The sequence below is a fragment of the Seriola dumerili genome, unplaced genomic scaffold (assembly GCF_002260705.1).
Source record: "Seriola dumerili isolate Sdu_G_001 unplaced genomic scaffold, Sdu_1.0 BDQW01000002.1, whole genome shotgun sequence".
NCBI lineage: Eukaryota > Metazoa > Chordata > Actinopteri > Carangiformes > Carangidae > Seriola > Seriola dumerili.
This window is the reverse complement of record NW_019174257.1, coordinates 11,450,077-11,473,822: the sequence shown is the minus strand read 5'-3', so window position 1 is coordinate 11,473,822 and position 23,746 is coordinate 11,450,077. Positions and strand designations below refer to the sequence as shown.

The window sequence follows — 23,746 nt, the reverse complement described above, 5'->3', positions numbered from 1 at the left end:
GGTAGTGCGAGAGCATCTTCAAGACCACACAAAAAAAGGCAGATGATGAGGCAAAGAAAATGCAAACCTTGTTTAAATAAACACAAATAGTAAAAAAAAAAAAAAAAAAAAAAAAAATCAAGCTGAGAACTTCTGTCATCAGTGAGCTGTTTGTGGTGTCTGCTGTAACAGATCTGATATTCCTTGAAGGACTAATGCTGCGTCTGGCTGACAGACAATACTCCATGGTGGGACTGGTGGGTTTTTTTTTTTTTTTTGTTTCTGTGCAGGGGATCAGTTTAGTGCATGCTGTCTAATTGTGTGGAATATCCAGTCCATCTTAGTGGTCCATCCTCCATGGTGAGCATCGTTCATCTGTTTCATAAAGTAGTCCAACGCCTCCTGCACATGGCAGAACAAAATACAAGAGACTCATCAGTAGATGAAAATAATTTGGCTTCATAAAGTCAACTTGAGACTACATACCTGTTCACTTTTCTCCAGAGCCAGAGTCTTCCTGATGTAGGCAATGTCATCAAATGACTGCAGCTCAGGCATGCCAGAGCCCAGCATCATGGAGAACAGGTTGATGAAGAGGTTTGCATGCTGCCGGATGGCCAGATAGGCTTTATAACACATCTCCTGGAACCTGGAGGGACGTGGAAAAGACAATGTGAAAAAGACATAACAAATAGTATTTTTGTATTTGCTTATTGCAAATATATTATTTGCTATTGCTTACTTATATCTTTTTATGGCTCATTTTACTTCCAAATCACAAATGACTGTCGCTGGCAAACTGCAGATACATTTCCAAGTCCTACAGAGCTCTTACAGGCTCATGTGCGGGTTGCAAGTATCAGGTCTTTATTAGTAAAATGTGTTAAAATTAAAGCAAGAATACATTTTTTCATGTTGCAAATTGCAGCTTGCATGTTGCAAATTTATAAAACATGCTCAGGCCTGCTTACAAGACAGCAAGGATGCTGGCCGATCACCATGTGTCTTTTGTAACTATTAATGCAAAACCAGTCCACAGAGTTCTGAAAGAGGTTATCGTGTTTGAGTGTCATTTGGGCAAGTTGAGTGGAAATTTGCCCAACTGAGGGAGGTGAGGCAACAGGAATGCACTGAGCTGTTAAATAAATTCAAACCTCTGTTCCAAAATAATAACCAGTGTGTGTAGTCTCCAGTTTCACAATAATAGTGAGAATAATATCATCCTTTAAACCTGTGTAAAGAAAAGCACATCTATAGCAAATCTTTGCTGTGGCAGTCAGTATGTTACAACAGGACGAGAACAGACGAGTTTTGGGTGTTGACCAGCCATTAAGACTGACTGATAGTAAAGCAGATACAAAAAAGAAGGCGTAAGAAACAATGATAAGAGAATAGGAGATGTAAGGTGCTTCAGTACCTCTCAAACTCTTTGGTCTTTGTGCACTCCTGGGATCCCTTACTGATGACAATGAGGAAGTCTTGCGTCAGTACGAAGGGCACTCGCTCTCTTTTGTAGCCAAATTTCTTCTTCTTATGATCCAGGAAATGGCCAAAATCTATATGAAACAACTGAAGGGGAGAAGAACAAAGAGATAAGAAGGGAGTGAAAGTTCAGTCACTCTCTCTTTACAAGTAAATATCTTCTAAAGTCAAATCCATGAATTGATCATCCACAGGAAAACTCAAGGCACCGACACCAATCACTGACAACAGCAAGTTATTTTACTGATGAGTAAAGTTTTATTCAGTCTTATAATATTACCCTAAACTTTTTCATTATATCAAATATGCACTGCACAATCACAAATCCCCAATAACTTGAATGAAGGAAAAAATATTATTAATTTTAATATATTAAAATGTATTTATTTCTGCTACTTTCTTCTATACTTCAAACTACACGTGCCATTGTTAAATAACACACCATTGACATTTTTCCTATAAGCAATTAAGTATTTCATTTGGAGCTGTATCTTTAGATTTAACGAAACCAGAGACGGTATCAACTGATTGAAACGGAAATGGAGAAAAGGACAAGAAAAACAAGGAAATTATTAACATTCATGAAACAACAGAAAAGTGAAAACTTCCTTAATACCCAAGAACAGATTATAGAGGTAAAAAGGCAACATTTATATAGACACATAACATGCACAGTAGGTGCAAGGCTACTGGAAATCAGAATCAGTGAAATGAGTAATGCAAATTGTGTATGTGCAGCAGGGTGAAATAGCATGCTGTATGCGTGTGCATATACAAGTTACCTGTCCATCATCTTTGACCATGATGTTGCTGTTGTGCCTGTCTCCTATCCCAAGGATAAATGTAGCTACACAGTAGCCAGCACAGGACCTCGTAAACAGATCCACAGCCAAGTCATACCTGCACATGCACAAGTAAGCAGTGACGCCCTTAGTATTGGAGTTTAAAAAGAAATTATGAACAAGTAAATGTTTAAAAGCTGATTGTATAAAACAGACAGGACATACGAGATATATAAACTGATGGCAGACTGATTTAAATTTGCTGCAACTATTAATAATCCAAGAACAGAATTCCACTTTTACATATTTTTTTTTAGGGCCTGCAGACACTTTATTCTAATGGACTGTGTTTCGTTGTGTCATACTGTGCACTAATGATGCAGAGATGCTGTTAAAATAATATCAGGAGAGAAGAACTCACATCTCGCCCTTGTTCTTGTCCTTGAGCCACTGATGCAGAGTGTTTGAGTTGAACTGCAGGGCTCCCTTCAAGCCACCTTTACACTGAATCTGCATGATGGTGTGGGAGCTGCGAACCACCTCAATGAGACCCACACAGTCTCCTAATGACAGACAGCCATAGGGAAGCATCCTGTAGACACACACGAAACAGATTTTCTTAGCCTCGTGCACTGAGGTAAGAAAGAGTGAGTGAGAGAATAAAGAAACTCAAGCAGAAAGGTACAGAAAGAAAGAGAAATATAGATTGAGATAATAATACCGTAAATCCAGTCCCTGATTCTGCCAAATATTCTCCATGATTTTAATAATCTGCAACGTCAGCATATCCTGGCGCAAGTCTACAACACACACACACACACACACACACACAGAATGACGACAGTTACAGTTAATAACATCCTAGGATAATGACAGATTAGACACATACACAACATAAGGACGAGTGAGTATGATTATAGCAGACAACCATTACCACGCAGCTCTGCAGCCTCTAATCAGAGTTATTTACAGTGTGTGTCAATATTTAGGATTGGAGCCGGGAAATATGCTGCATCGCTTTCTAGTTTTATAGCACAAATCAGGAAGAGTGAACAGTTGCTGCTGTGCAAACACAGCTAACGCTTTCAGAGCCTCTCACAATGACATAAGGAGGTAGTAGTGAGAAAACACTTTCAGTATGTTTCACTGTAAAAATTGTAGTATTACTGCTTGTCTTTAAATGTATGAATGGTCACAAACCCAAAGTACATCTCTGATGAAACGCCCAGACCTGTCATGTCAGCCAGTTCTAGTCACCTTATGGTTCTTGACATTAGCATTAAACATGGTGATGTTTTGAGAGTCAAGTAAATAAGACCACATGCTTGAGACAGAAGCTTCCCATTTCCCCCAGTATTTAGGTTTATCACTAAAGGACAGCTTTGCGATTTTAAATAGGGTGAAATATTTATGATGAATGCTGTAACATCAATTTAGGCACATATTATTTTGAGGTTGTGGTTACAGGATGATTTCTAGCAGGTCTGTTAAGAGCACAGAAAAGATTTCAGGGAAGCTCAGGGGTGAGAAGAGGTTAAAAAGGAAGTTTAACAGGTGATGTGCGCATTCGTGTGTGTGTGTCTCAGAGTGTATGAGTATGTGTGTTACCATCTCCATTTTTGAAGATTATCTCATTGTTCTGAAAGAGGAGTTCGGACATGATGTCAGGATTCTCCCAGTTCAGCCACAGCGGCCTCTTTGCTGATGACATGATCCTGCATTCATCCAACCTGTGCACAAATGAATACAAGCAATAAAACAACGTCAATCTCTTTTTCACAATCCTACTGCAGCATATATAAATACCTCATTCCCTATTGTGTCTAACCTCAGGTTTCCCAGTTGGTGTGCGGGGTTGAGAGGAGATGTGAAGTTCTGAAGGGCATCCATGTAGTCAGGTCTCTTCATCTGGTCCACAAGAAACCGCATCTGGACCTCCACAAGAGACACACACACAACCACAGCAACACACACATGTGCATTTGCACATAAATGTGTATGCACACACCCAAATACACACACAACCACAAGAAATCTTCTAAAAATGACTGCGTTTGAATAAGTAACACAACACAGATTTAAGTAACACAACACAGATGCCACATTAAATCAATTTTTTTCAGACTGTTCTTATATAATAACTGTAGAATTATAAATAATTAGATTTTAATGTGTGGTGTGAGTCTTGGAGAATGGTGCTTTGATGATAAGGTAAATTAACTAGAGAAGCCACTGACGAAACCTGGCTGCACTGATAAAAGCACAGAAACTGGTCAACACAGTAGTGATATTCATTTTAAACATCATGAGTTGTGACTCAAACATAAATGAATAACATCCTGTTCTTTTATGTGGGAATGCATATCTTGTGCTGTCAATATTTGATACTGTAAGTGACAGCAACACAGATAAGTGAGGTCTGTGTGCCCACTGACATGTTGCATCATCAAACATGCAGGAGTCTGCAGCATCAGCCATTGTGCAGGCACGAACTATGAGTGATTGAAACCTTGTGATGTTGCTATCAATACCGCTGACGGTGTCTAGATTGTAATTTTGCAAACTTTCAATGGCGATAAAGTAGAAAAATGAGGGCACTTGTTTGAATGATCCAGATAAATGCCTGCACCCCACACGTTATATACGATACCATGGTTTTGAGATGTAAAAGACAGAGACTTCATATCAAATCATATGTTCCTGTGTGTGTATGTCCATGTGCATGTGTGTGATGCCGCCTTCCTTACCTTCTGCGTCTCATCCTTCTTCTCCTGTTTAAGGATGTCAGTGAGGTTTATGAGCTTCTCCATCGCCTCTACCTGCCTGCTCAGGTGTTTGAGGTACATACCACAAGCCCTGCAGTAAGCTTCTAACAGCAGCCCAAACCTCTGGCTCACTGTCTTATTGTGCATTTCTGACCTGTGAAGAAGACACCAAGAGAAGTGGAAGCAATATGACTTTTCAGCTTTCTGGAAAGACAGAGATGGGAAGATACATAGGCATGAAGAAAAAGCAGTGGGTGGTGACTCACTTGAGATGCCAGAAGAAGAAATGTCCTATCCTTTGATTGGTCAGGGCCTTTTTGAGGAGGAAGCGTGCCAGGGGATTGTCGAGATACTGCTCATATTTTAATACCTAGAACAGGAGGAGAGAGAGGATGGGAAGATTGTGAGGAAAGAGCAAGAGGAGATACAGAGATGAGGTTCAGATTAATCATTTCACACTCTGTGATATCTCCATACCATGGTGTCTCTGTACACACAACACCACCATGCATCACAGACGAGAAAGTCTTCAACACACAGGGAGAGGCCAAACAAAAGCTGCTTTCCAAGAGATAAATACTGGCTGCCAAGGACACCCTGGAGTAAGGTACTCCACAGCCCTCTTCACTCACAGTACTCATTCTCTGTCTTCCTGTTTACCCCATGTTTTTGTCAATAAGTTCCTTGAACTGAATAGTGCCAACTCTATGGTAGACCCACCTGTACAAGCTGAATCAGGTACTGGGACAGTTTGTCATCAGTCAGGTATTTGTCAAGGCAGCGTACAGCAAAGTGTCTGACCATGGGGTCTGGATAATTACAGTCCAACAGCTCCATGGCCTGCTCAGGACGGATAGATGGCCACTCTTTTAACAGACAATACATCTGGGAAACATACAAACCAAGACATGTGAATTAATACTCAGGTATGTAAGTTACAGAATTACAGTGGACACATTTTTATCAACAAATGACAAATATGCAAAAAAACAAAAATAACTAAATTAGATTCTATGCAGCCCTGTAGCAAGTTTTTGATTTCGCAAGCCACAGCTCAGAAGCTAGTTATTTTAGAACAGTGTGTGTGCCTACGGGTATTTTTTTACTAAAGTATAAAGTACACTCGAGTTTAAAAACAAAAAATATATGAAAATGATTTCCTAAGAAATTATCAGGAGCAGTCACACATGGAGTAGATGGAATACATCTTTATTGCAACAAGTTAGAAAACCTGTTTTCTATTTCCATTTCTCAAAATCCAACTGAAAGTACTTACATACGTAACATCTGAGGTGTGTAACTCTTTCTTTAAGTCTGTTCATTTTCATTTATTGGACACAGATTAATAATGTAAGAGTGTTTGTATGAAAAGCATGTAACAAATGGCATGGCATTACCTGTGCTACTTCATCTCTGGAGTTCCATTTGACAGCGAGAAGGATCTTGGGGAGGATCTCAGGGATGTTCATGCAGTAGTGCCTGGTAGAGAAAGACAAAGGGGATAACTACTGTGTGTTGCATCCCACGGTAAGTATTAATCAGTTGTTTTTACATACGTATAACCTGCATCCTGTGTCTAAATTTGGTTAAGTTAATGCTAGATATGCATTTTTTTTTTTTACACAACATATGTTTAGAATCAAAAATTAAATAAATAAAATGTCCGAGGTGTTAAACTACAGGAATATGCAATTAACATACAGTAAAATTACACACAGCTACATGTGACTCGAAATGTGACTTGAAATGTAGTACAGTGTCATATACTATGTGAGGGTGGTTACCTGTGTCTCCAGAGGAAGTCTTTCTCCTGCTCAGTGATTTCTGACAGAGGGTCTCTGTTACTCAGCTGCCTCAGCTGCTCAGTGTCGGTCTCTGTCAGGGCGTGATCTCTGGCCACACGATTGCTCTGAAACACAGCAGAAAGAAAATACTGTGAACACTACATTATTTAATTTGAACATTAAAAGTCTATGCCAACACCTGATATCTACAAACATCTACACTGGAGTAAAACACAATAAAAATGTTATATTATTAGCCTCTCTGATCAAAAGTCATTACATTACCAACCAGTACACCTTCTGACATTATGTGCTTTCATGTCACTCCTTGTCAGATTTTTTATTAGATTTTTTGGCTATATGTTTCATCTTGAATACAACACATTATTTAACCTTTTTTTTGTAGTATATGAGTGTGCAAAATGACAGTGAAGTTGAGCCTGTAACATTTTAAAGTTTACCAATTATACATAGAGATGTAAGGATTCTAATATATTTAAAATTGCACAGTGATGAAGAGGCAGCTCATTTAAACTATTCTTTAAACAGGGAATGAAACTTTTCTATTTGTTGTTACCAGTATTCACATCTTGTAAAGACATTTGATACAATTTAGATCCATCGTTGGTTAGCTGAATGTGGTCACTTCGTAGTCATTATGAGCAACAAATTCAGTTAGACTCATTACTGTTAGGGATGCTTATCAAACTCAAGTTACAGATAAAGGAATAACGATACACCACATTACGCTATCATCATAAATAAATTAACACTGTGTGATCCACCTGTCTTGCATCACACAGTATCTGATGGACCTGTAACAACATGACCCTTTAGTGTTGTCTATGTGCAAGTCACTCATCTCTAAATCCTGGCATTTAAAATATCCCAATTGTTGTATTACAATTTTATCTATTCAACCATTTCCACAATAGTTCTGTTCAAAAGTTTAACCACAGTTCCACATATGTGCACAAGCTACAAGATACACATGGTAAAAGTCTAGCAGTTTTTTCACGTGTTTCTGAAGTGTGAAATTAACTTGTGAATGTATTTGTCTGTATGTCTGTATTTACAACCAACTGACTTAAAATGAACGACTTTAATGACACATTTCATTTGTTTCTGGCTGCATCTTCAGCAAAACTATTTTTTCATGTTTGTAGTTAGTGAGAGAGAGAGAGAGAGGGGAAGAAATCACCATCACTGTGTTTTAATGCAGCCAAATTCACAATATAGTTGTTCTCCTTTACATATTTTTCTCTCTCTGTTGTCACAATTCAGAACAAGGAAGTTATCTGATCGCAGCTCATAAATACTACGTTGACCAGCAGTCACTGCCAAGCTGCTGGGCTTCAGATAAATTCACAACTTTACTATCAGGACATCATCAGATAAAATAATCCAAAATTCAAGTGAATGACAGGAGCAGTGCTGAGAGATCAGCTTCACTGATAATTGAAATGAGCGATGGCAGAGAAGGTGTAAAAGCAACAGAATGGTTGTTGTAATCAATACAGCCCAAAACCATCTGTTACTGCATCTGAATGAGCTGCAAATGTGTATTTATACTTGTAAAACACAACACTTGTCAGAAAAACAACTCTAAACTTTATTATAAATGTGGCTGCAGAATAACAGACGGGCTGCTTCTGAATCGCTTCCAGCTGACATTAAAACCGTGACAAAGCTGTGACAGAGCTGGAGCGCAGCCCTCAAATCCTGAAGCTGAAGTTCTCCCTACTGGCTATCACTTTGATAAGCTAAACGCACAAAATCTGTAGTAAAGTTTATCTGTTCCCTGCCCAATGATCCTCCTTAACAAAACCATGTCTGATTCTTGACTGTATAAATATGTTAATGTGGATTTTAATTAAACACTTTTCTGCTCAGGATTAAGCAGAATGATATTATCATTATATCACGTATTGCTCTGGGTACTCCTCACAGATGAGGCACACATCATGAATAACTTAACACGTCGTCTGACACTGTTCACATCCTCTCACATGGCGGAGTAACTCCAACCACATGTCACATTATCACATAGAAGTCATGGCTCTCGTGCCAAACATCATCTAGTAATCTGATAAGACAGAATCACCAACACTATAATGAATAACTGAGAACATACACTGCACTGCTGTGTCAAACCAAAAGTGTTAGGACCAACTCAGTTAACAAAGTATATAACAATAATGAGTTTTTATTGTTGATTGTAGAACTGAAAATCAACCACGTTTATCAAATCATTTATTGACCTAAATTACTTCATTTAAAATATCAGAAATAAACTGATAAGAGTCATAAAAGCCAGTTATGTATAATGCAACCATTCTTTCACTACTACTACTACTGCTCCTTGGTGGGCACTATATTAAAACAAGCTAATTGTATCAGCGAGAATATGAAGGTAAAGATGTATTTAATGTTAATGGTTTTAATGCTAAAACTAATGTATTTGCCTTATTGACATGACTTCACACTCACATGTCTGTCACCAATACAATGGTGTTTAATTAATTTGGTTATCCAAAAGTGCACACTCTCCCACTCCTGTATGTTACTCCAGGTTTGTTTGCATGGCCCAGGCCTCTTATGCTAAAGAAACCTCACACCTTCGAGCTCCCTGGTGAACTTTGAGATGATTTTTATTTACTAAAACAGTTGGGTGACAACACAGGTTTCTGGGGTCCAATTAAGCAATTGAGCTGTGTAGGTTTGGACTTATATAACTCAATTTTAAAAAAGTTTTAACTGATGAACTCTGATTAGGAGCAGATAAGCAGGTTATTACCTGTCCAGAGAGATTGTAGTTGAATCCCAGCTCCCTCGAGATGGTCCAGTTTGCATGATCCTCTACTGCATTCATATCTGGGTATTTGACTGGACTACTAAAGTGGTCAAACTCCAGCTCCAAACATGGCGTTTCCTGGAAAAAAAAAAGATTAAAAGAATATTATTACAATATGTAAATCACGGTATCTCACAAAACAGTCAAACTCTCAATGAAACATGGAAACCTGTTACTTTCTTATGCCCTATTTTAGGTGGGTAAGATGCTGAATTTTAATACCTTATTGGGGTTGGATCCAGTGACTCCTATGGGGTTGAGGAGGTCTTCAAGGCCATGAGGGACAGGCCAGAGGTTCAGAGCCATCTTGTTGGCCACTAGCGTGTGAGTGTAGTCAAACAAGTTGATATTACCCCAAGCTAATGGACAGTGCTCCTAAAGATAGGGAAGTAGGGAGAGAGAGGGTAAGACCACCACATTACTAATGTCACAAGCACAGATGGTGAATAATTTTGAATCAAAGAGGCATTTAACACCAATGAATTCTGGGAATCACAGAATTAAAGTATGAAGTTTCAGTAAGGTTTCCTTAAGCTAAGGACAAATTAGCACTAATGTGCATATCAATTATAACATGATAGAATGCTCTGACACAACAGCCATTGTTTTTAAATCAATGTAAAAGGTACTTCAGCCAAGTGAAAGCACGGACAAGACATCCACAGGTTTTAGTCTGCTCAGTCCAGCCAGACTCATTCTTTGCCTTTTACCTTGTTGAGACGCAACTTTTCTCATGGGTTAGTGGACTTATTAAAGCTGACCATGCGCTGCTCATTCTGTTGAGGCTATTATTGAGAGATGCTGGTTGCTTCCCATTCCAGCATAGGTTAAGCTTTGTTTTCATTGAGGCAGATGGAAGAATGCTGTTTGATGGATGCTGTTTATTTGCCTTCAATGTGCTGGTTTATAGTTTTTTTAATATCCTATAGACATGGCTTTAATCGGGTTTTGTAAGATATTAAAGCATTGTAAGAGGTTTTATTCATTTGTAATAGTTTAAGCAGCTTTTAACAAGTACTAATTCATTTTAATGGGGTTTGAAGGTGTTTAACAAAGTTTAAATAAGATGCCAACTTAATAATTACAATGGAATGAGGATGAGTGGGTAAACATTTCAGTGAATATCAGTGTTTGTTTTACGGTGCTGTAGATTCATGACAGCACAGTCTTCATTTACATGACAGAAAATAATTCAGTTAAACGTCACCTCTCAGTGAATGTTTGACTTACAATATGAAACAAGGTACAGTATAGCAAAGATATAACGTACGGAATAATGCTTATATCATTTATGAATATAATGGCCATTGCTTGTGAATATGCACTACAGTTTCATATTATGATATAGAGGTTTTCAAAGAATGTATTTTAACTGCACTCCTCCTACCTCTTACCTACTCCTACCATGTAAGCCTTCACAAAGGCTGGAGAAATGTTTAAGATAACATCTTGATCTTCAGAGTGAGTCTTCACTAAGGGGCAGCGATGGAACAAGGTGAGGTAGACTGAGTTACACACACAGACAGCCAGTCACAATGCAACTATTTATAGTAAGTGCTGGAACAAAAGGCTGCTGTAGAGAAGTGTTTATCTTTAATTCAGGCGGGGCATGAAAGAGCATCCGCTAACCCGACCTGAACCAAGTATGGCACAGCAGGGGACACGACTCACCCCAGGTGTCTGTTACAATATCCATGTCTGGCATTCATTGATACACTCACACACTCTCACACACACCTGTCTCTCTTCCAGCTTTTCCACCAGAGAGAGATGGAAGAAAAATCCATCAGTGTGGGTGAGATCAAACACACAAGAACATTGACACAGTCCAAGAGTTTTACACTACACGGTTTCTGAACATGGAGTAAAATGTACAGACAGTCATTCTTTTCATTGCAAGTCTGATGTGTATGTATCTTGAATATGTTAATATTATGCTACCGCTTGGTACACAACACAAGTGATTTCGGTACGATATCAAAAAAGAATTATCCTTTTAAAGTTTTATATACAGAATCTGTATAGATTTGTTAACTTATTTTGATTTTGCACTATCCAAGTATTCTGTTTTTCCTGTTGTCAAATACTTTGATATGGATCTGAGGGAGAACAATTAGCCCCTTTCACAACATGCCCTCAGTGCGGATTACACAAGCGAAACATACTCTCACATGAATGGAAAAGTCCCCTCTGCTGATCGTGTTTCTGGTGATGTTTTCTGCCATCACAAAGCCCATGGCTGATTAGTAATTAAACAGAGCCAAAGACGATACCACAGCTCCTGCCCGCTGTGGACACATATACTCAGACAGGCTGACACACAGAGTGGGTTAGGTTCCTTTGGCGACACCAGCACATGCAAAACACACATACACATTCACTCGAGGCACCTATACATATAAGTCCCTACAGGATGGGGTGGCATGCCATTCTTTTGACACATGAAGGTCATCTGCTATCTGCTATCTTTAGGGTGTAACAACTGTACCACTGCCTGCCTCTCAGTTATATAGCATATACAACTATATTGTATTTGTATGATTGGGTATTAGTTTTCCTTTGGCCAACATGAGTTCAGATTTGGTTTGTCGTGCCCTACTACAGATGCTTTTGTGTGTTTTAAATGACAAAATGACATTTTAATGACTCATAAACATGTCTGTTACATTACTGTTACTGTTTCATTTTCAATAAGATCCCTCAGTAGAACTGTGGGACAAAATATTTTACTTTTTCACAATTATTCCGTAACTGACCTAGGAAGACACTTCCTGTTATTGCATGTCCAGTTCAGTTGCACTGTGGAGTCCTTCCCTTCACTGCTTTCAAGCTTACCTCCTTGGCTCCCTTCCTGCCCTTGACAGAGCAAATGGAGAGGCAGAGTCTGGCAGCACGGGGGATGTCTGGGATGTACATATCATAGGTGAGCCACTCATTCCACCTACAGAGTAAGAATGAGGGACATACACAGATAAATAACAAGCCAAAAACAATTTCATGTGTAGACCTACAGCTTAAGCTTCTATCACCAAAAAAACCTGAAATGAGATTTATTCCCATCAGACTGCTTTCGTTGTTTCCTGACAGAAAACTGTGAGTTGATTTCATCATGTACTTTTAGCAGTAAAATTTATTCACACACTGGAAAAATTTTCATTCATATGATTACCACAATTGTTTTAATAAGAAGACTGTTCTAACAGGTTTATGTCTGAGCAGCACTTCTGTTAAGTGAGGATGAAGACTTTGGTTTAACAGTAATGCAATACGGCAGTTTAGTGTTTCTAGCCAGCACTAAACTGTTAACTTACCCTCCAATACTGCTTGTAGTAAATTAGCTGTGCAGATTGTCTAAAGGAGAATATCAGTGAAAGTGAATTAAACTAGTATTAATTTCCACTGTTGTGTACCATGATCGATGTACTGCATTTTATTTAATCCCAGTTTCACCTTTCACAGTATAACTTTATTACTCTCTCACGTTCTTTGTTTAAGCACTTTGTAACTATGTTAAGTAAAGTGCTCTACAGATAAGGTTATTATTATTATTATTATTATTATTATTAATAATAAGAGGACCTTCATTTAAGGGCTGCTGTAGTAAATTAAACGTTAATAGGTTGTTTTTTTTTCCACCTGAAGAATGGTGAATTACCTGGGGTTAGAGCAGGGTACCCTCTGTGTGTTGACATTGTCACACATCTGTTCACCTCCATGGTAAATGCCTGTCCTCACATATATCTACAAGCAGAGAGGAGAAGCAAAATTGACCAAAGAGAAAATCTAAAGAAAGAAACAGTAGTAGCAACAATGACGAAAAAAAAAAAAGACAGGTTATCATGAAAATTTATTCATCTTGAGTCTAGAAGATTGCTAACCTCTAACAAGCTGTCAAGCTAAATGGTCATTACACAACAGCACACCAGCATTAGCTACCAGGACTACTTTCTCTTGGTGAAGACTTGGACAATGATTGTTTGTTTCCACAGGATGTGAAGGAGTTAGAAGGTGCAGAACTATGCAGAACTGGAAAAGCAGTCATTTTATACAGCTAAATGACAAATCTTAATTTCATTTAATGTACAGAGATTCCTTTTTATTAATCAATCTGCAATAACAACCCAATAACACACTTACATTTTTTACTAGTGAAAGGTCATTCTTATACCAATTTTAGCTTACTCCTACCAGTTGGCAGTGTTTACTAAGGTGTTATGTAAAGTATTGGAGTCAATTAACTTGTTTGATTGGTTAACACAGACACAGGTATAGTCCCTGTAAGCACTGGACATCCCCACCTTGTCTATGTCCCGTATATTGACGTTAACATAGGTGGCACAGAGGATTCGTATTCGCAGAGTTCCGTTGATGGTCCACAGCGATTTGGCTGCTGCCTCGCCATTCATATAGGACGTTGCCGTGGAGATACGTCGAGAGTATGACGGCATGACAAAGTTATCTGTAGGCAACTGGGTGTACAGGCTGTCCTTAGCCATTAGCATCAGGTTAGGCATCCTGCCCAGCATGATGCAACTACGGATATACTAGAGCGAGAGACAGAGAGAGGGAATGACATAGAGGAGGACAGTTAGAACGAAAGTCCATGCGGAGCTGATAAAGTTACACCATGCGTAAGTCTAGCCAATGATGTCAACTGGTCATTTTCCAGCAGCTGACTATAGAGGAAACTGTGACACTGTTTGCATCTTCTACTTTGATGTGGCTCAGAGGGAATTTCTCCTGGTTCAGAGCATGAGCTCACGACATTGTGAAGGGGGAAATGGTTCTAGTGTTTTAATGATAGTCAGTGGATCTGACATATCTGGGCTGGTATCCTACATTTCACTTAACATTAATGGCCATGGAGCATACACTAATTTGATGGGTTTCCTCAATATTGTAAAGAATGTCCCAACTGTGCCTGATAATATTTGTCTTTGAGCCATTTAGCTAGGACAGAACATCTGGTCTGCACTTTCCCATTCTTCACTTAAAAACAGTCAACCAACCTAAGCTTCCTGTATATAATGTTTTTCAGACAGGATCAAATACACAGATCAGTCTTTGTTTGTTTCTGATAAATTACTGGAATCATAGAGAAAATATCTAATCCCACTGGAAGCTATAATTTAGATTTTTTTAAAAACGATTTAAGGGTTTTATTTTCACAAATCTAATGCTTTGATACTTGATCATTTGCTCATGTCTCTTACCTTATACTGACTGATGGGGTACTTTTCCAGTAGGTACTCATCACAGCCACAAACTTTGAGGATGTATTTACCCTGGTATTCCTGAACACACATCTTTAGCTGCTCCGGGGACAGCAACATGCTACGTGTCTTCTTACGAATGGCCTCTGCAATCACCTTTAGGACATAGATACAAAAGGATGGTCTATTACTGGCTTGTTTAGGTGAAGTGCACAAAATTTAAAGGTGCTTCTGTTTTTTTTCCTGCTCATAGCACATAGCTTTAAAGTGCCCCTATCATTTCCTCAGCTATAGACATACAAATAAAATGGTGCATACAGTATGGCTTTCATGTTGGATTAAATGTCTTTTCAATTCATTTCATGTTCACCCCACCTGCTCTGGTACACAGTCGTGGTTGATCTTCAGTGTGTACTTTTGTTTGTCATTGTTCGGAGAAACAATCACCCAAATCACAACAATAATCTGACCTATAAAAAAGAGACAGACAGAGAAAAACTGTTGGACAATTGATCAGTAATTCAAATTTTACTCGAGCAGCAACCGAGAAACAAAAACCCACCGTTAATTATTCTGAGGAGTGATGCTATTGTATTGAGAACTGTGCTTCATTTCTAAGTATTTTTTTTACTACAATAGCATCACACAAGCAGCATTTCAATCAATCTATTGATTATCATGCTTATCATTGTGGTTCCTATCCATTGTAAAGCCTGGCTAGTAGTGATTAAGTATTGATGGGAGGCTAAAATGTTCATTTCTTTCTCCCTCTGGTCCTCCTATTGTCTTTAGGTGCTTTCTTTGTGTACAATTTTCTCAAAAATAATCATAGGCTTGATAAGACAACCAAAAGAAAAATATTCTTATTTCTCCCTTTAAAAACATCCTGTGACATTAGTTCACTGAAAATAAACAGACTAAAGCTTCCGCCTACCTTTGTCCAGTTTGCTATAGATGTGCTTGGGAAGTTCCTGTGTGGATTCTACATTGGGTGGGTAAACATACAGCGCTCTACTGTGGGGCCCGCTGGCATCTCTCAGCTCCACAGAGTCTTTACAAACATTCAGGATGTTTCTCCTGAAGTCCTGAACCTCAGGGTCCTTCACAAGGTCAAACTCGCACACAGGCATACCAATGGCAAAACCTGACAGAACAAAGCAGATTCAGTGTTGTCTTTTAGTCAGATTTTGACGAGATTGGTTAATTTACAGATGAAGTAAAATTATGTTTTACTCCTGTATCTACTGGACTTAACTTAAACATACAGAACAATAATCCAAAACAAATGTAAGTAGTACATTGATTAGTACATTGATTCTGCCTATTATGTCAAGCTCAGAATTAGTCAGGTAGGCTTTTTCATTCCCAACTTAACTTGTAGATCAAACCACCAAACATTTTACTTAGTTTGCTTCCTTTTTGCATCTTTTGTCTTTTGCATTTAATAAAAAAGAGACTATTTAGATAAACCATCCTAATGAATTATCCAGCAAATTAAAGAGTAACCATTCACTAAAAACATTACAAACATTTTGCTACTCTGAATCAAAATAGTTCTTTTTAATTAAATAGGAAAACATCTTTTGAATTTGTCACATGATCCAAACTATATGTCAGTCCACATTTTTTTGAACTAACCAAAGTAATAAAACAAAAATGAACCATGGCTACAACAGAACCAATGCAGGAATATCTCACCAATCTCTCTGTTGAGGATCTTTTCCTCTCTGTTGCCAACTGGCTCAATGACCTTGAGGAAGGGCTGGAAGAGTCGGAGATCACACAGCCTCCGCGTCTCATCGTAGAACTCCTCCCGCTCTGCTTCCTGCAGGCAGGGAAAAAAAACACAGACGCTGTGTTCAATATTTCACTTTCTGTTTTTCATGAAGTGGTGAACGGGTGTTAAGAGCTGACAGTCATCCCGCAGGTGCAGAATGGATGTTTTGGGAAAGTGGAAGTACTTTCTAAAAGCTAAGATTTGTTCAGTTTTGTAGAGCCCTTCAACCACAACAAAGTCTCCCCTCAATATTCACAGAAGAGAAACACATTGGCTGTTTTGCAAGTACAGTATCTGAGAAGTTTTAGAGCTTATTTCTTTTTATTAGCAGCTAAGGGCGCCTTTGCAGTTGCTGTTGTTGTTCCAACAGACTTTCAATAATGGATTTCCATCATGTTTACTCTTTTAGATGGACACCTCTTCATACCAGGTATTCAAATTCAGATTCAAAATTCTTACCTGTGTAACACTGACAAAGATGTAGGATGTCTCCTCCTGTAGGAGGTGATGGAGGGGATATTTCCGGGCCTCTTTGAACAGCTCATGTTTGATGGTGATGAGCGTAGCCTCACGGAGACACTCCAGTGTCAGGATCATCCCATTTGGCAGCAGACAGTCCACCAGAATCCTGCAGACACACCCACCATCATTACACAATGTTGATGATAAACTTCATTCTCTACTTTTCATTTACCATGCTTTCTTTGGACATTTTACACTGTTAATACTTTCTTTATATTCAATAAGCAATATACATATAATAAATCAATTAATCAATAATAAATAACAATAAATACACTGGTATGTGAATGTAGGAGAGTTTTTTACTTGCAATAACATGAAATTTAAAAGCTTATAATTGTGTGCATGTGTACGCAATGAATAGCTAGATCCAGTGTGTCATACCTGGGAGGCATCAGGTGGATACCCCATAGCTCCCCTGAGGACGGCCTGGGAGGCATCTTCTTCTCTGTCTCCCAGCTCAGTCACACAGTCAAGCTGCAGAGCACAACCTGAAAGACAACAACACTTAAAAGCAAGTTCTGACCCTTATAGTGTAAAACACGGGCTGAAAGGCCGGTTCATTTATCATTTATTCATCATTTCATCATTTCATCATTCATCCTATATGACATTTGCGTGAAATTTTGTCATAATTAACACATGAATTCTTGAGTTAATGTGTTTTGTGGGGTCACATTGACCTTTGCCCACAAAAATCTAACCAGTTCATCCTTGAGTCCAAGTGAATGTTTGCGCCAAATTTGAAAACTTCCCTCTAGGCGTTCTTGAGAATCGGACAGATGGACGGACAACCCGAAAGCATAATGTCTCCGGCCACGGCTGTTGCCGGTGCAACACTTGCAGCCCATGTTTTTTTTGGTACAAATTTAACTAATTTCATTAGAAAACATTACTTTAGATCCATATCACAAAGACCTGCAATGTCTGTGCTAAAAAATGCAAAATGTCTGTGTTTGTAACCACAGTGAAATCAACAGTTTTACACCTCTATGTTGTTAAACAAACACTTTATACTGGAATGAAAGTAATTACTTTGTCTTACCACTCATGTCACTCACTGAACAATCAACTGAAGGTAGAAACAGTAAGTTTCTCAGTGGCCTTTTGAAAGACAATAAATTTTAACTCATCCCTCAAATCACATCTGCTCAGGCACGGTTTGCATACTGGCGTCTGTTCGTCTATTACTTGCCCCTGATGATCCGCCTCAAATGCAAAATATCTCCATGCACCTGTGTTGGTGGACCTGTTGCTGCACCTGAATTTGCTGCAGCCATCGCCTGTGTTGTTATCGTTTCCTGTGTCCTGTCTAGAACGCTTGTAGGGTTATTATACTGTCCTCGTCAGTCCCAGAAGCATCACATAACCAGTACCTTCAGTACCTTTGGTACTATAGAGATCAACCACCGGAAGAATTTTCAAAATTTTGGTATTGACTAGGGTCCGAAGTAGTACTTCTCTTGACATCCCTACTTTGTACAAATACAGAAATACAGAACAGGTCAAATGTGATATGCCTGCCTCATGGCAATCATGTTTTATGAAATATTAATCTTTCATTGTGTGGTTAATTTGATATTTATGTTAAGTAATGCACAATTTGCAAACAAAAAATTGAAATTACACGATCAGCTAATTATTGTAAGAAATAGATGGATACCACTATTTCAAGATGATGTTAGCCAGTAACCAGTAAAACACCGTATCTGTACTTTCTCAAGAAAAATCCGCCAAGGTAAGCCCTCTCTAGCTGTAGCTGTACTTTTACTAGTTAAGATTAGCTCATTCAACCCTCTGTCATCAAGCACTGGGAAATTAGGGGTCTTTGGGGACTTCAGTGACACAACTATTTCAGACAGACTTCTCAGGTCCAACACTCACAAAGACAAAACAACACAGTGAGTCAACTGCAGATTGTAACACAGTGATGAGAAACTATGTGATTGTGTGGGCTTTAAGGAAATTACAACATCATGCCTTAACTTAAGATTTAGACAGCTTATAGCCACAAACAATTCTCTGAAAACCAGTCAAAATGAGAAGAAAAGCAAGTATTGCATAACATTCGTCAAGCCAATAACCATCTTTCATTCCTGCAATGTAGTGGATGCATTTGTGGACGCTACTCTGTCTGGATTATCTAGAATATATTAGCTGAGCATCTTAAGTACAGGATATTTTGAGCCAAAAATAGCCAGGACCAACAATCTAAAAGACACACACAATCCTTCAAAACAACACTATACTAATATGTATCTTCTTGGTGTTTTCTCACTTGGACTAGGTCTGTCAAACAGCATAATGAGTATGAAGCAAACTACTGAAATGAAGCAATGGTTCAAAACATAACATCAGAGACTTAGTCGATCTGGTCATCACGACTAGAGATCTAGATGACTAATCACACACATCCCTTGGTTTTCAAATGCTTTAAAAACCCATCACTTATTACTTAATGATACTGGGGGGAACAAATCATTAGCAAAGAGCTAAAGGCTATTGTGGCCAAGCAGATAGAAGCCATTACTGTTCCTATTAATCAGCTTGATCACTTAAATATGTTAAGGTCATTGTATCTCTTAGCTATAATGCAGCCTTTCAGACCGGAATGGAACAACATTTAAGATCTGTCAATAAAATAAACATATAATAATATATATATACATATAATAAAACACATAATATCTTGTCTCACTTTACAATATCAATATCACTTTCATATCGTCCAGCTCCAACTAACAGGAATCTAAGCACACAACAACATCGCCCACTAGGTCCTAGATCGAACCTTTTTCAGGTTTCAGGTTTTTTTTTTCAGCAATTCAAATAGAACTGTCACTACGGTCATTGACAAACAGCTGGAAATATAACCCAGCCACTTTGAGCTCCCTAGATAGCATTAGGAATGGGAAAGTCATCTTCCTGTGCTAAAGCTAGAATAAAGTCTACATAAAAATGGCCACAAAAATATGAAGTGTAGAAGTTACTGACACAGCTATACAGGTTGTTGTAGATATGACAGCTCTTAAATCTGCATGTCTTTTATAAACCTAGCAGACACTCCAACATGAAATGGCAATTCAATCTGGCTATCAGGTGAGGGGCAGTTGGGGATCCCCCAGAGGGAGCCCCAATGAGCTGAAGGAAGCTGGCGAGGAAAAGGACAATGTCTGGCCAGCTCTGCTTACCCTGCTGCCAAAACAATCCTGACCAGGATAAACATCCAGTTGCTGAATGGATGGAGGACTAAAACTAATTGCAAGGAGTGCAGAAGAAGTAAGGACAGTAAACCCTCTGAAATTCTGTTATCAATACTCAAAACTGAAAAAACTAGTTTAAGTGTAGAGTTATAACTGAGAACCAAAATGCAGGGGACTGATAATTCGTGAGAAAGAGAACAGCAAACTTCATTTCCAAAAAAATGGTAGCATTGAATATGTACAAAAACAAACTAAAACAGAAAACCTTGAGTTAGAACAAAACACCCATTGAGTAGTTCTGCGATCTGTGACCCTGATCAGGATGCAGCTAAGCACTTTAGGACAAAAGAGGAAGCTTCCTCACAACACAGGATGTGGGGAGTGGGAAAACACTGGCCTAGAGACAAGCTTGCTTTGAATACTGAAACATAACTGCACAATTAGTTGTGTCTGCAAGCAATGGCAGGCTGGCAAGATCAAACACACGCTCAGTCTCTACATCACACTTTGTGGTTAACAGAAGGTTGATCAGTTGCACCACTTTACACAACAATGTGGTTTCAAGAAAAACACTTGTGATTCTTGGTTACTTTTCAATCTAACTTTCTCCATAAATTACAGTAGCTTTAATATTTCAATATGTCAGATACAAAAAACAAATTAATATTTGATATGAATGTCTTTGCTGGACAGTCAACAGAAAACGTGTGGATTCGGATGGAGAGAGGAATTTTTAAAGCATACCTAAGAGAGAAGTCCTCTTATTTTGAAGATGGGAATCTTCCGCCCTTCATCGTTCAGTCCATCTCCACTGTCACTGAAATATGTGTTGGGAGGAGATGAAATTAAAACACAAACATGACACACAGTCTGCATCTGTGGCAGTCCGAGTGATTCAAGCTGGCTAGCAGCAGGTTAGCTAACGTTGGGTGTTTGGTGATGACAGCACAGGGATGACAGCTACACAACACTGTAGGCTCTCGATATATTGATACATTTACATATCTATGTAAGAACGAAATTACCAAGATAATCAGTTAACCAGTCAAACCATGTCGGTTCTGCCTTACCACAAACATCTCTTTCGACTAATGTCCACCAGTTTGGGAATCGTTAACGTTAGCTAGCTCTCTTGTTCATTAGCTAACGGCTAATGCTGAGCCTGTCATCCCCTTGTTGGAAATTTTATTATCAACACCCAACACAAGCAATTTGTCTACTGAAGGGCGAGCTGAAATATTACAAATCTGACATACTGACCTACTCTTTAGAGTTTGCGTCAACGCAGCGATGTGTCTGAGGATGCTGGTCCGAGAGGCTCTCCCCGGCTAATGCCAGTTAGCTAGCCTTCCCACCCCTCCAGTTCCCAGCGGCCGGTTGGTGGCTCCCGGCGCCGGGCAAAGCAGGGTGTTATCTGTCGCCTGTCAGCCTCTGTGCCAGATATCTGTGACTGTAACCGTTATTCCACACCGACAACAAATCCTCGTGTTGTGGGTTGTGAGTTTTAGAGTTACAGAAAATAAAAGCAGCCCCCGCATGTCCGGTGTGAAGGGCTCGACCTGAGGATGTTGTGAGCGGCTGAGCTGCTGGTGGACTGGGCAAGTTGTCTTGCTGCGACAATGCAGCCACGCTGTCTGTCTGGGGCCCTCCTCCCTTCCTGTATAACACACACAAACACAGTCACAGAGAGTGAAACTGTTTGTGATATATCGGTCTGACATATTAGTGGTATGACATGTCGCCTCAGAGCTTAAACCACTGATATAGTTTAGATTAAACCACAATAGGATCACATCATATCATCACAGAGCACAAATGCTTAGATAGCTAGCAATAAACGTTTCACTGTTTGTGGGCTTAACTTGTTTTTGCAAAGTGGCCCATAATTTGATCAGATAAGAAGATAAGAAAAGACTGATCTTCAGGGAGGGAAATTCACACTTTACACAGCACAAAGGTAAGGACATAGATAAAGAGCTTTAAATAAAATAAAATAAAATAAAATAAAATAAATTATGATAAAGAAGTTATATTTGATGGATAGATTCACAGTTTTTCAAGTCCAACTTAAAACAATAGTCAAGTCCCCATATGTATATTGAGATAGCTTTTGCTTGCTGAAATCATCATTTTCCTGCTGGCCTTAAAAAGATCCCTTCCTAATGGACTGTCAGTGGCAACAATAGGTACAGTGGCCCGAGGGTCAAAACACACAGCATTTCAAAAAACACAACAACATTTCAGATTATGGAAAGGGTGGGACACCACTATTTGTTTGTGATTGAACAGAAGCCAAGTCAGTTCAGAGTTTATTCAGTGGATGTGTTAAGGTGAGTTGGTGCTACTGGATCAACTAGAAGGACACTCTAAACTCTACTTGTTGTTTCACTGTTGGTCGACAGATGACCCTCTGTGCATGTCTTAAAGTATCAAGAATTACATCATATGAATATGCTTTGTTAAAATATTCCCTTATGATTTCAATCTCCTCTTCCGTCTTTTCAAACTCCATTTAAAATTTGTGCAGGGACACTACTGAGAGTGGTACACAATAGAAGTAGGAAATTACAGTGAACTGTTACCAGGGACTTTGGTTCTGTCCAGTCAAAAACAAGAAGTGTTGTCCCACCTTTTACATAATCTGAAATGGTTTGTCATTTTGTGTCAAATTTCATCGTGTTTTGTGAAACATTGTTGTGTTTTCTCCATCAGGTCCACCATACACAGGGGACAAAAAAACAGTTCTACAGTTCTGATCCTGTGCAAAAATATATAAAAAAATGTATGTGAAGCTGACAGGACATTCAACGGTCTGAGTTAATCAAATCAAGTGGGTATCAGACAAAGTTTTTTTTTTGTCTTTTTAATAAAAAAATCCCTCTTTGTGTTTCCCTGTGTGTCCTAATAACTTCAGATACATTTTGGGATGTATTTTTGCATAAAATGAAGACTGTCAATTTTGTCACCCATGACTTACATTGGAAGCACTCAAGGGGTTAAGGGTTCTCTTACAGTAATGACCATTATGAACAGGTGGAATGATTTGAAAGGAAGAAAAACCCATGTCACTTTACATATGGACTGACTGTTGTCATAATTGTTATTTATTATTTGTCAACAACTTAAACTCCTCCTGTTGGCACCCATAAGTGGAGGCTTATGCCTATAAGCAGATAGGCTAATGAATGACAATATTGGAAAACACAGCTGTGATAGTGTAAAATATGAATTTATTGGAGGAATTATAATTGTTATCAAATACTTAAAAACAAACACTTTATCACAACTACTATTCATTATTATTATTATTATTATTATGATCATATGTCTATTTAGTCTTTACCCTGTCTCCACGGGCTAAATCTAGTAGCACTTCTATTTTAGC

At 38.7% G+C, this 23,746-nt stretch overlaps 1 protein-coding gene across 1 annotated transcript; it reads right to left on the bottom strand.

Moving 5' to 3' along the window:
- Nucleotides 1-251: 251 nt before the first annotated feature.
- Nucleotides 252-21,939, bottom strand: pik3ca (phosphatidylinositol-4,5-bisphosphate 3-kinase catalytic subunit alpha). Its single transcript, XM_022737963.1, has 26 exons — nucleotides 21,622-21,939; nucleotides 21,106-21,178; nucleotides 17,543-17,649; nucleotides 17,096-17,264; nucleotides 16,558-16,684; nucleotides 15,794-16,003; nucleotides 15,235-15,329; nucleotides 14,860-15,015; nucleotides 13,945-14,190; nucleotides 13,302-13,387; nucleotides 12,482-12,587; nucleotides 9,869-10,021; nucleotides 9,590-9,724; nucleotides 6,793-6,917; nucleotides 6,406-6,487; nucleotides 5,729-5,893; nucleotides 5,275-5,378; nucleotides 4,991-5,162; nucleotides 4,072-4,178; nucleotides 3,852-3,973; nucleotides 2,965-3,043; nucleotides 2,665-2,835; nucleotides 2,244-2,361; nucleotides 1,397-1,548; nucleotides 466-628; nucleotides 252-381 (listed from the first exon to the last, which is right to left on the bottom strand). Exons 3-26 carry the CDS (start codon nucleotides 17,596-17,598, stop codon nucleotides 274-276), a joined length of 3,207 nt encoding a protein of 1,068 aa, XP_022593684.1. The 5' UTR covers nucleotides 17,599-17,649; nucleotides 21,106-21,178; nucleotides 21,622-21,939; the 3' UTR covers nucleotides 252-273.
- Nucleotides 21,940-23,746: the final 1,807 nt, after the last annotated feature.

What these genes read in the sequence shown, in the direction of transcription:
- pik3ca (XM_022737963.1), bottom strand. Translation starts at nt 17,598, where the DNA reads ATGCCTCCCAGGCCGTCCTCAGGGGAGCTATGGGGTATCCACCTGATG. An exon ending in ATCCACCTGATGCCTCCCAG is followed by an intron (nt 17,265 to 17,542) that starts GTATGACACACT and finishes GTGTGTCTGCAG; the next exon opens with GATTCTGGTGGACTGTCTGC. An exon ending in GTACCCTGCTCTAACCCCAG is followed by an intron (nt 12,588 to 13,301) that starts GTAATTCACCAT and finishes CTTACTCTGTAG; the next exon opens with GTGGAATGAGTGGCTCACCT.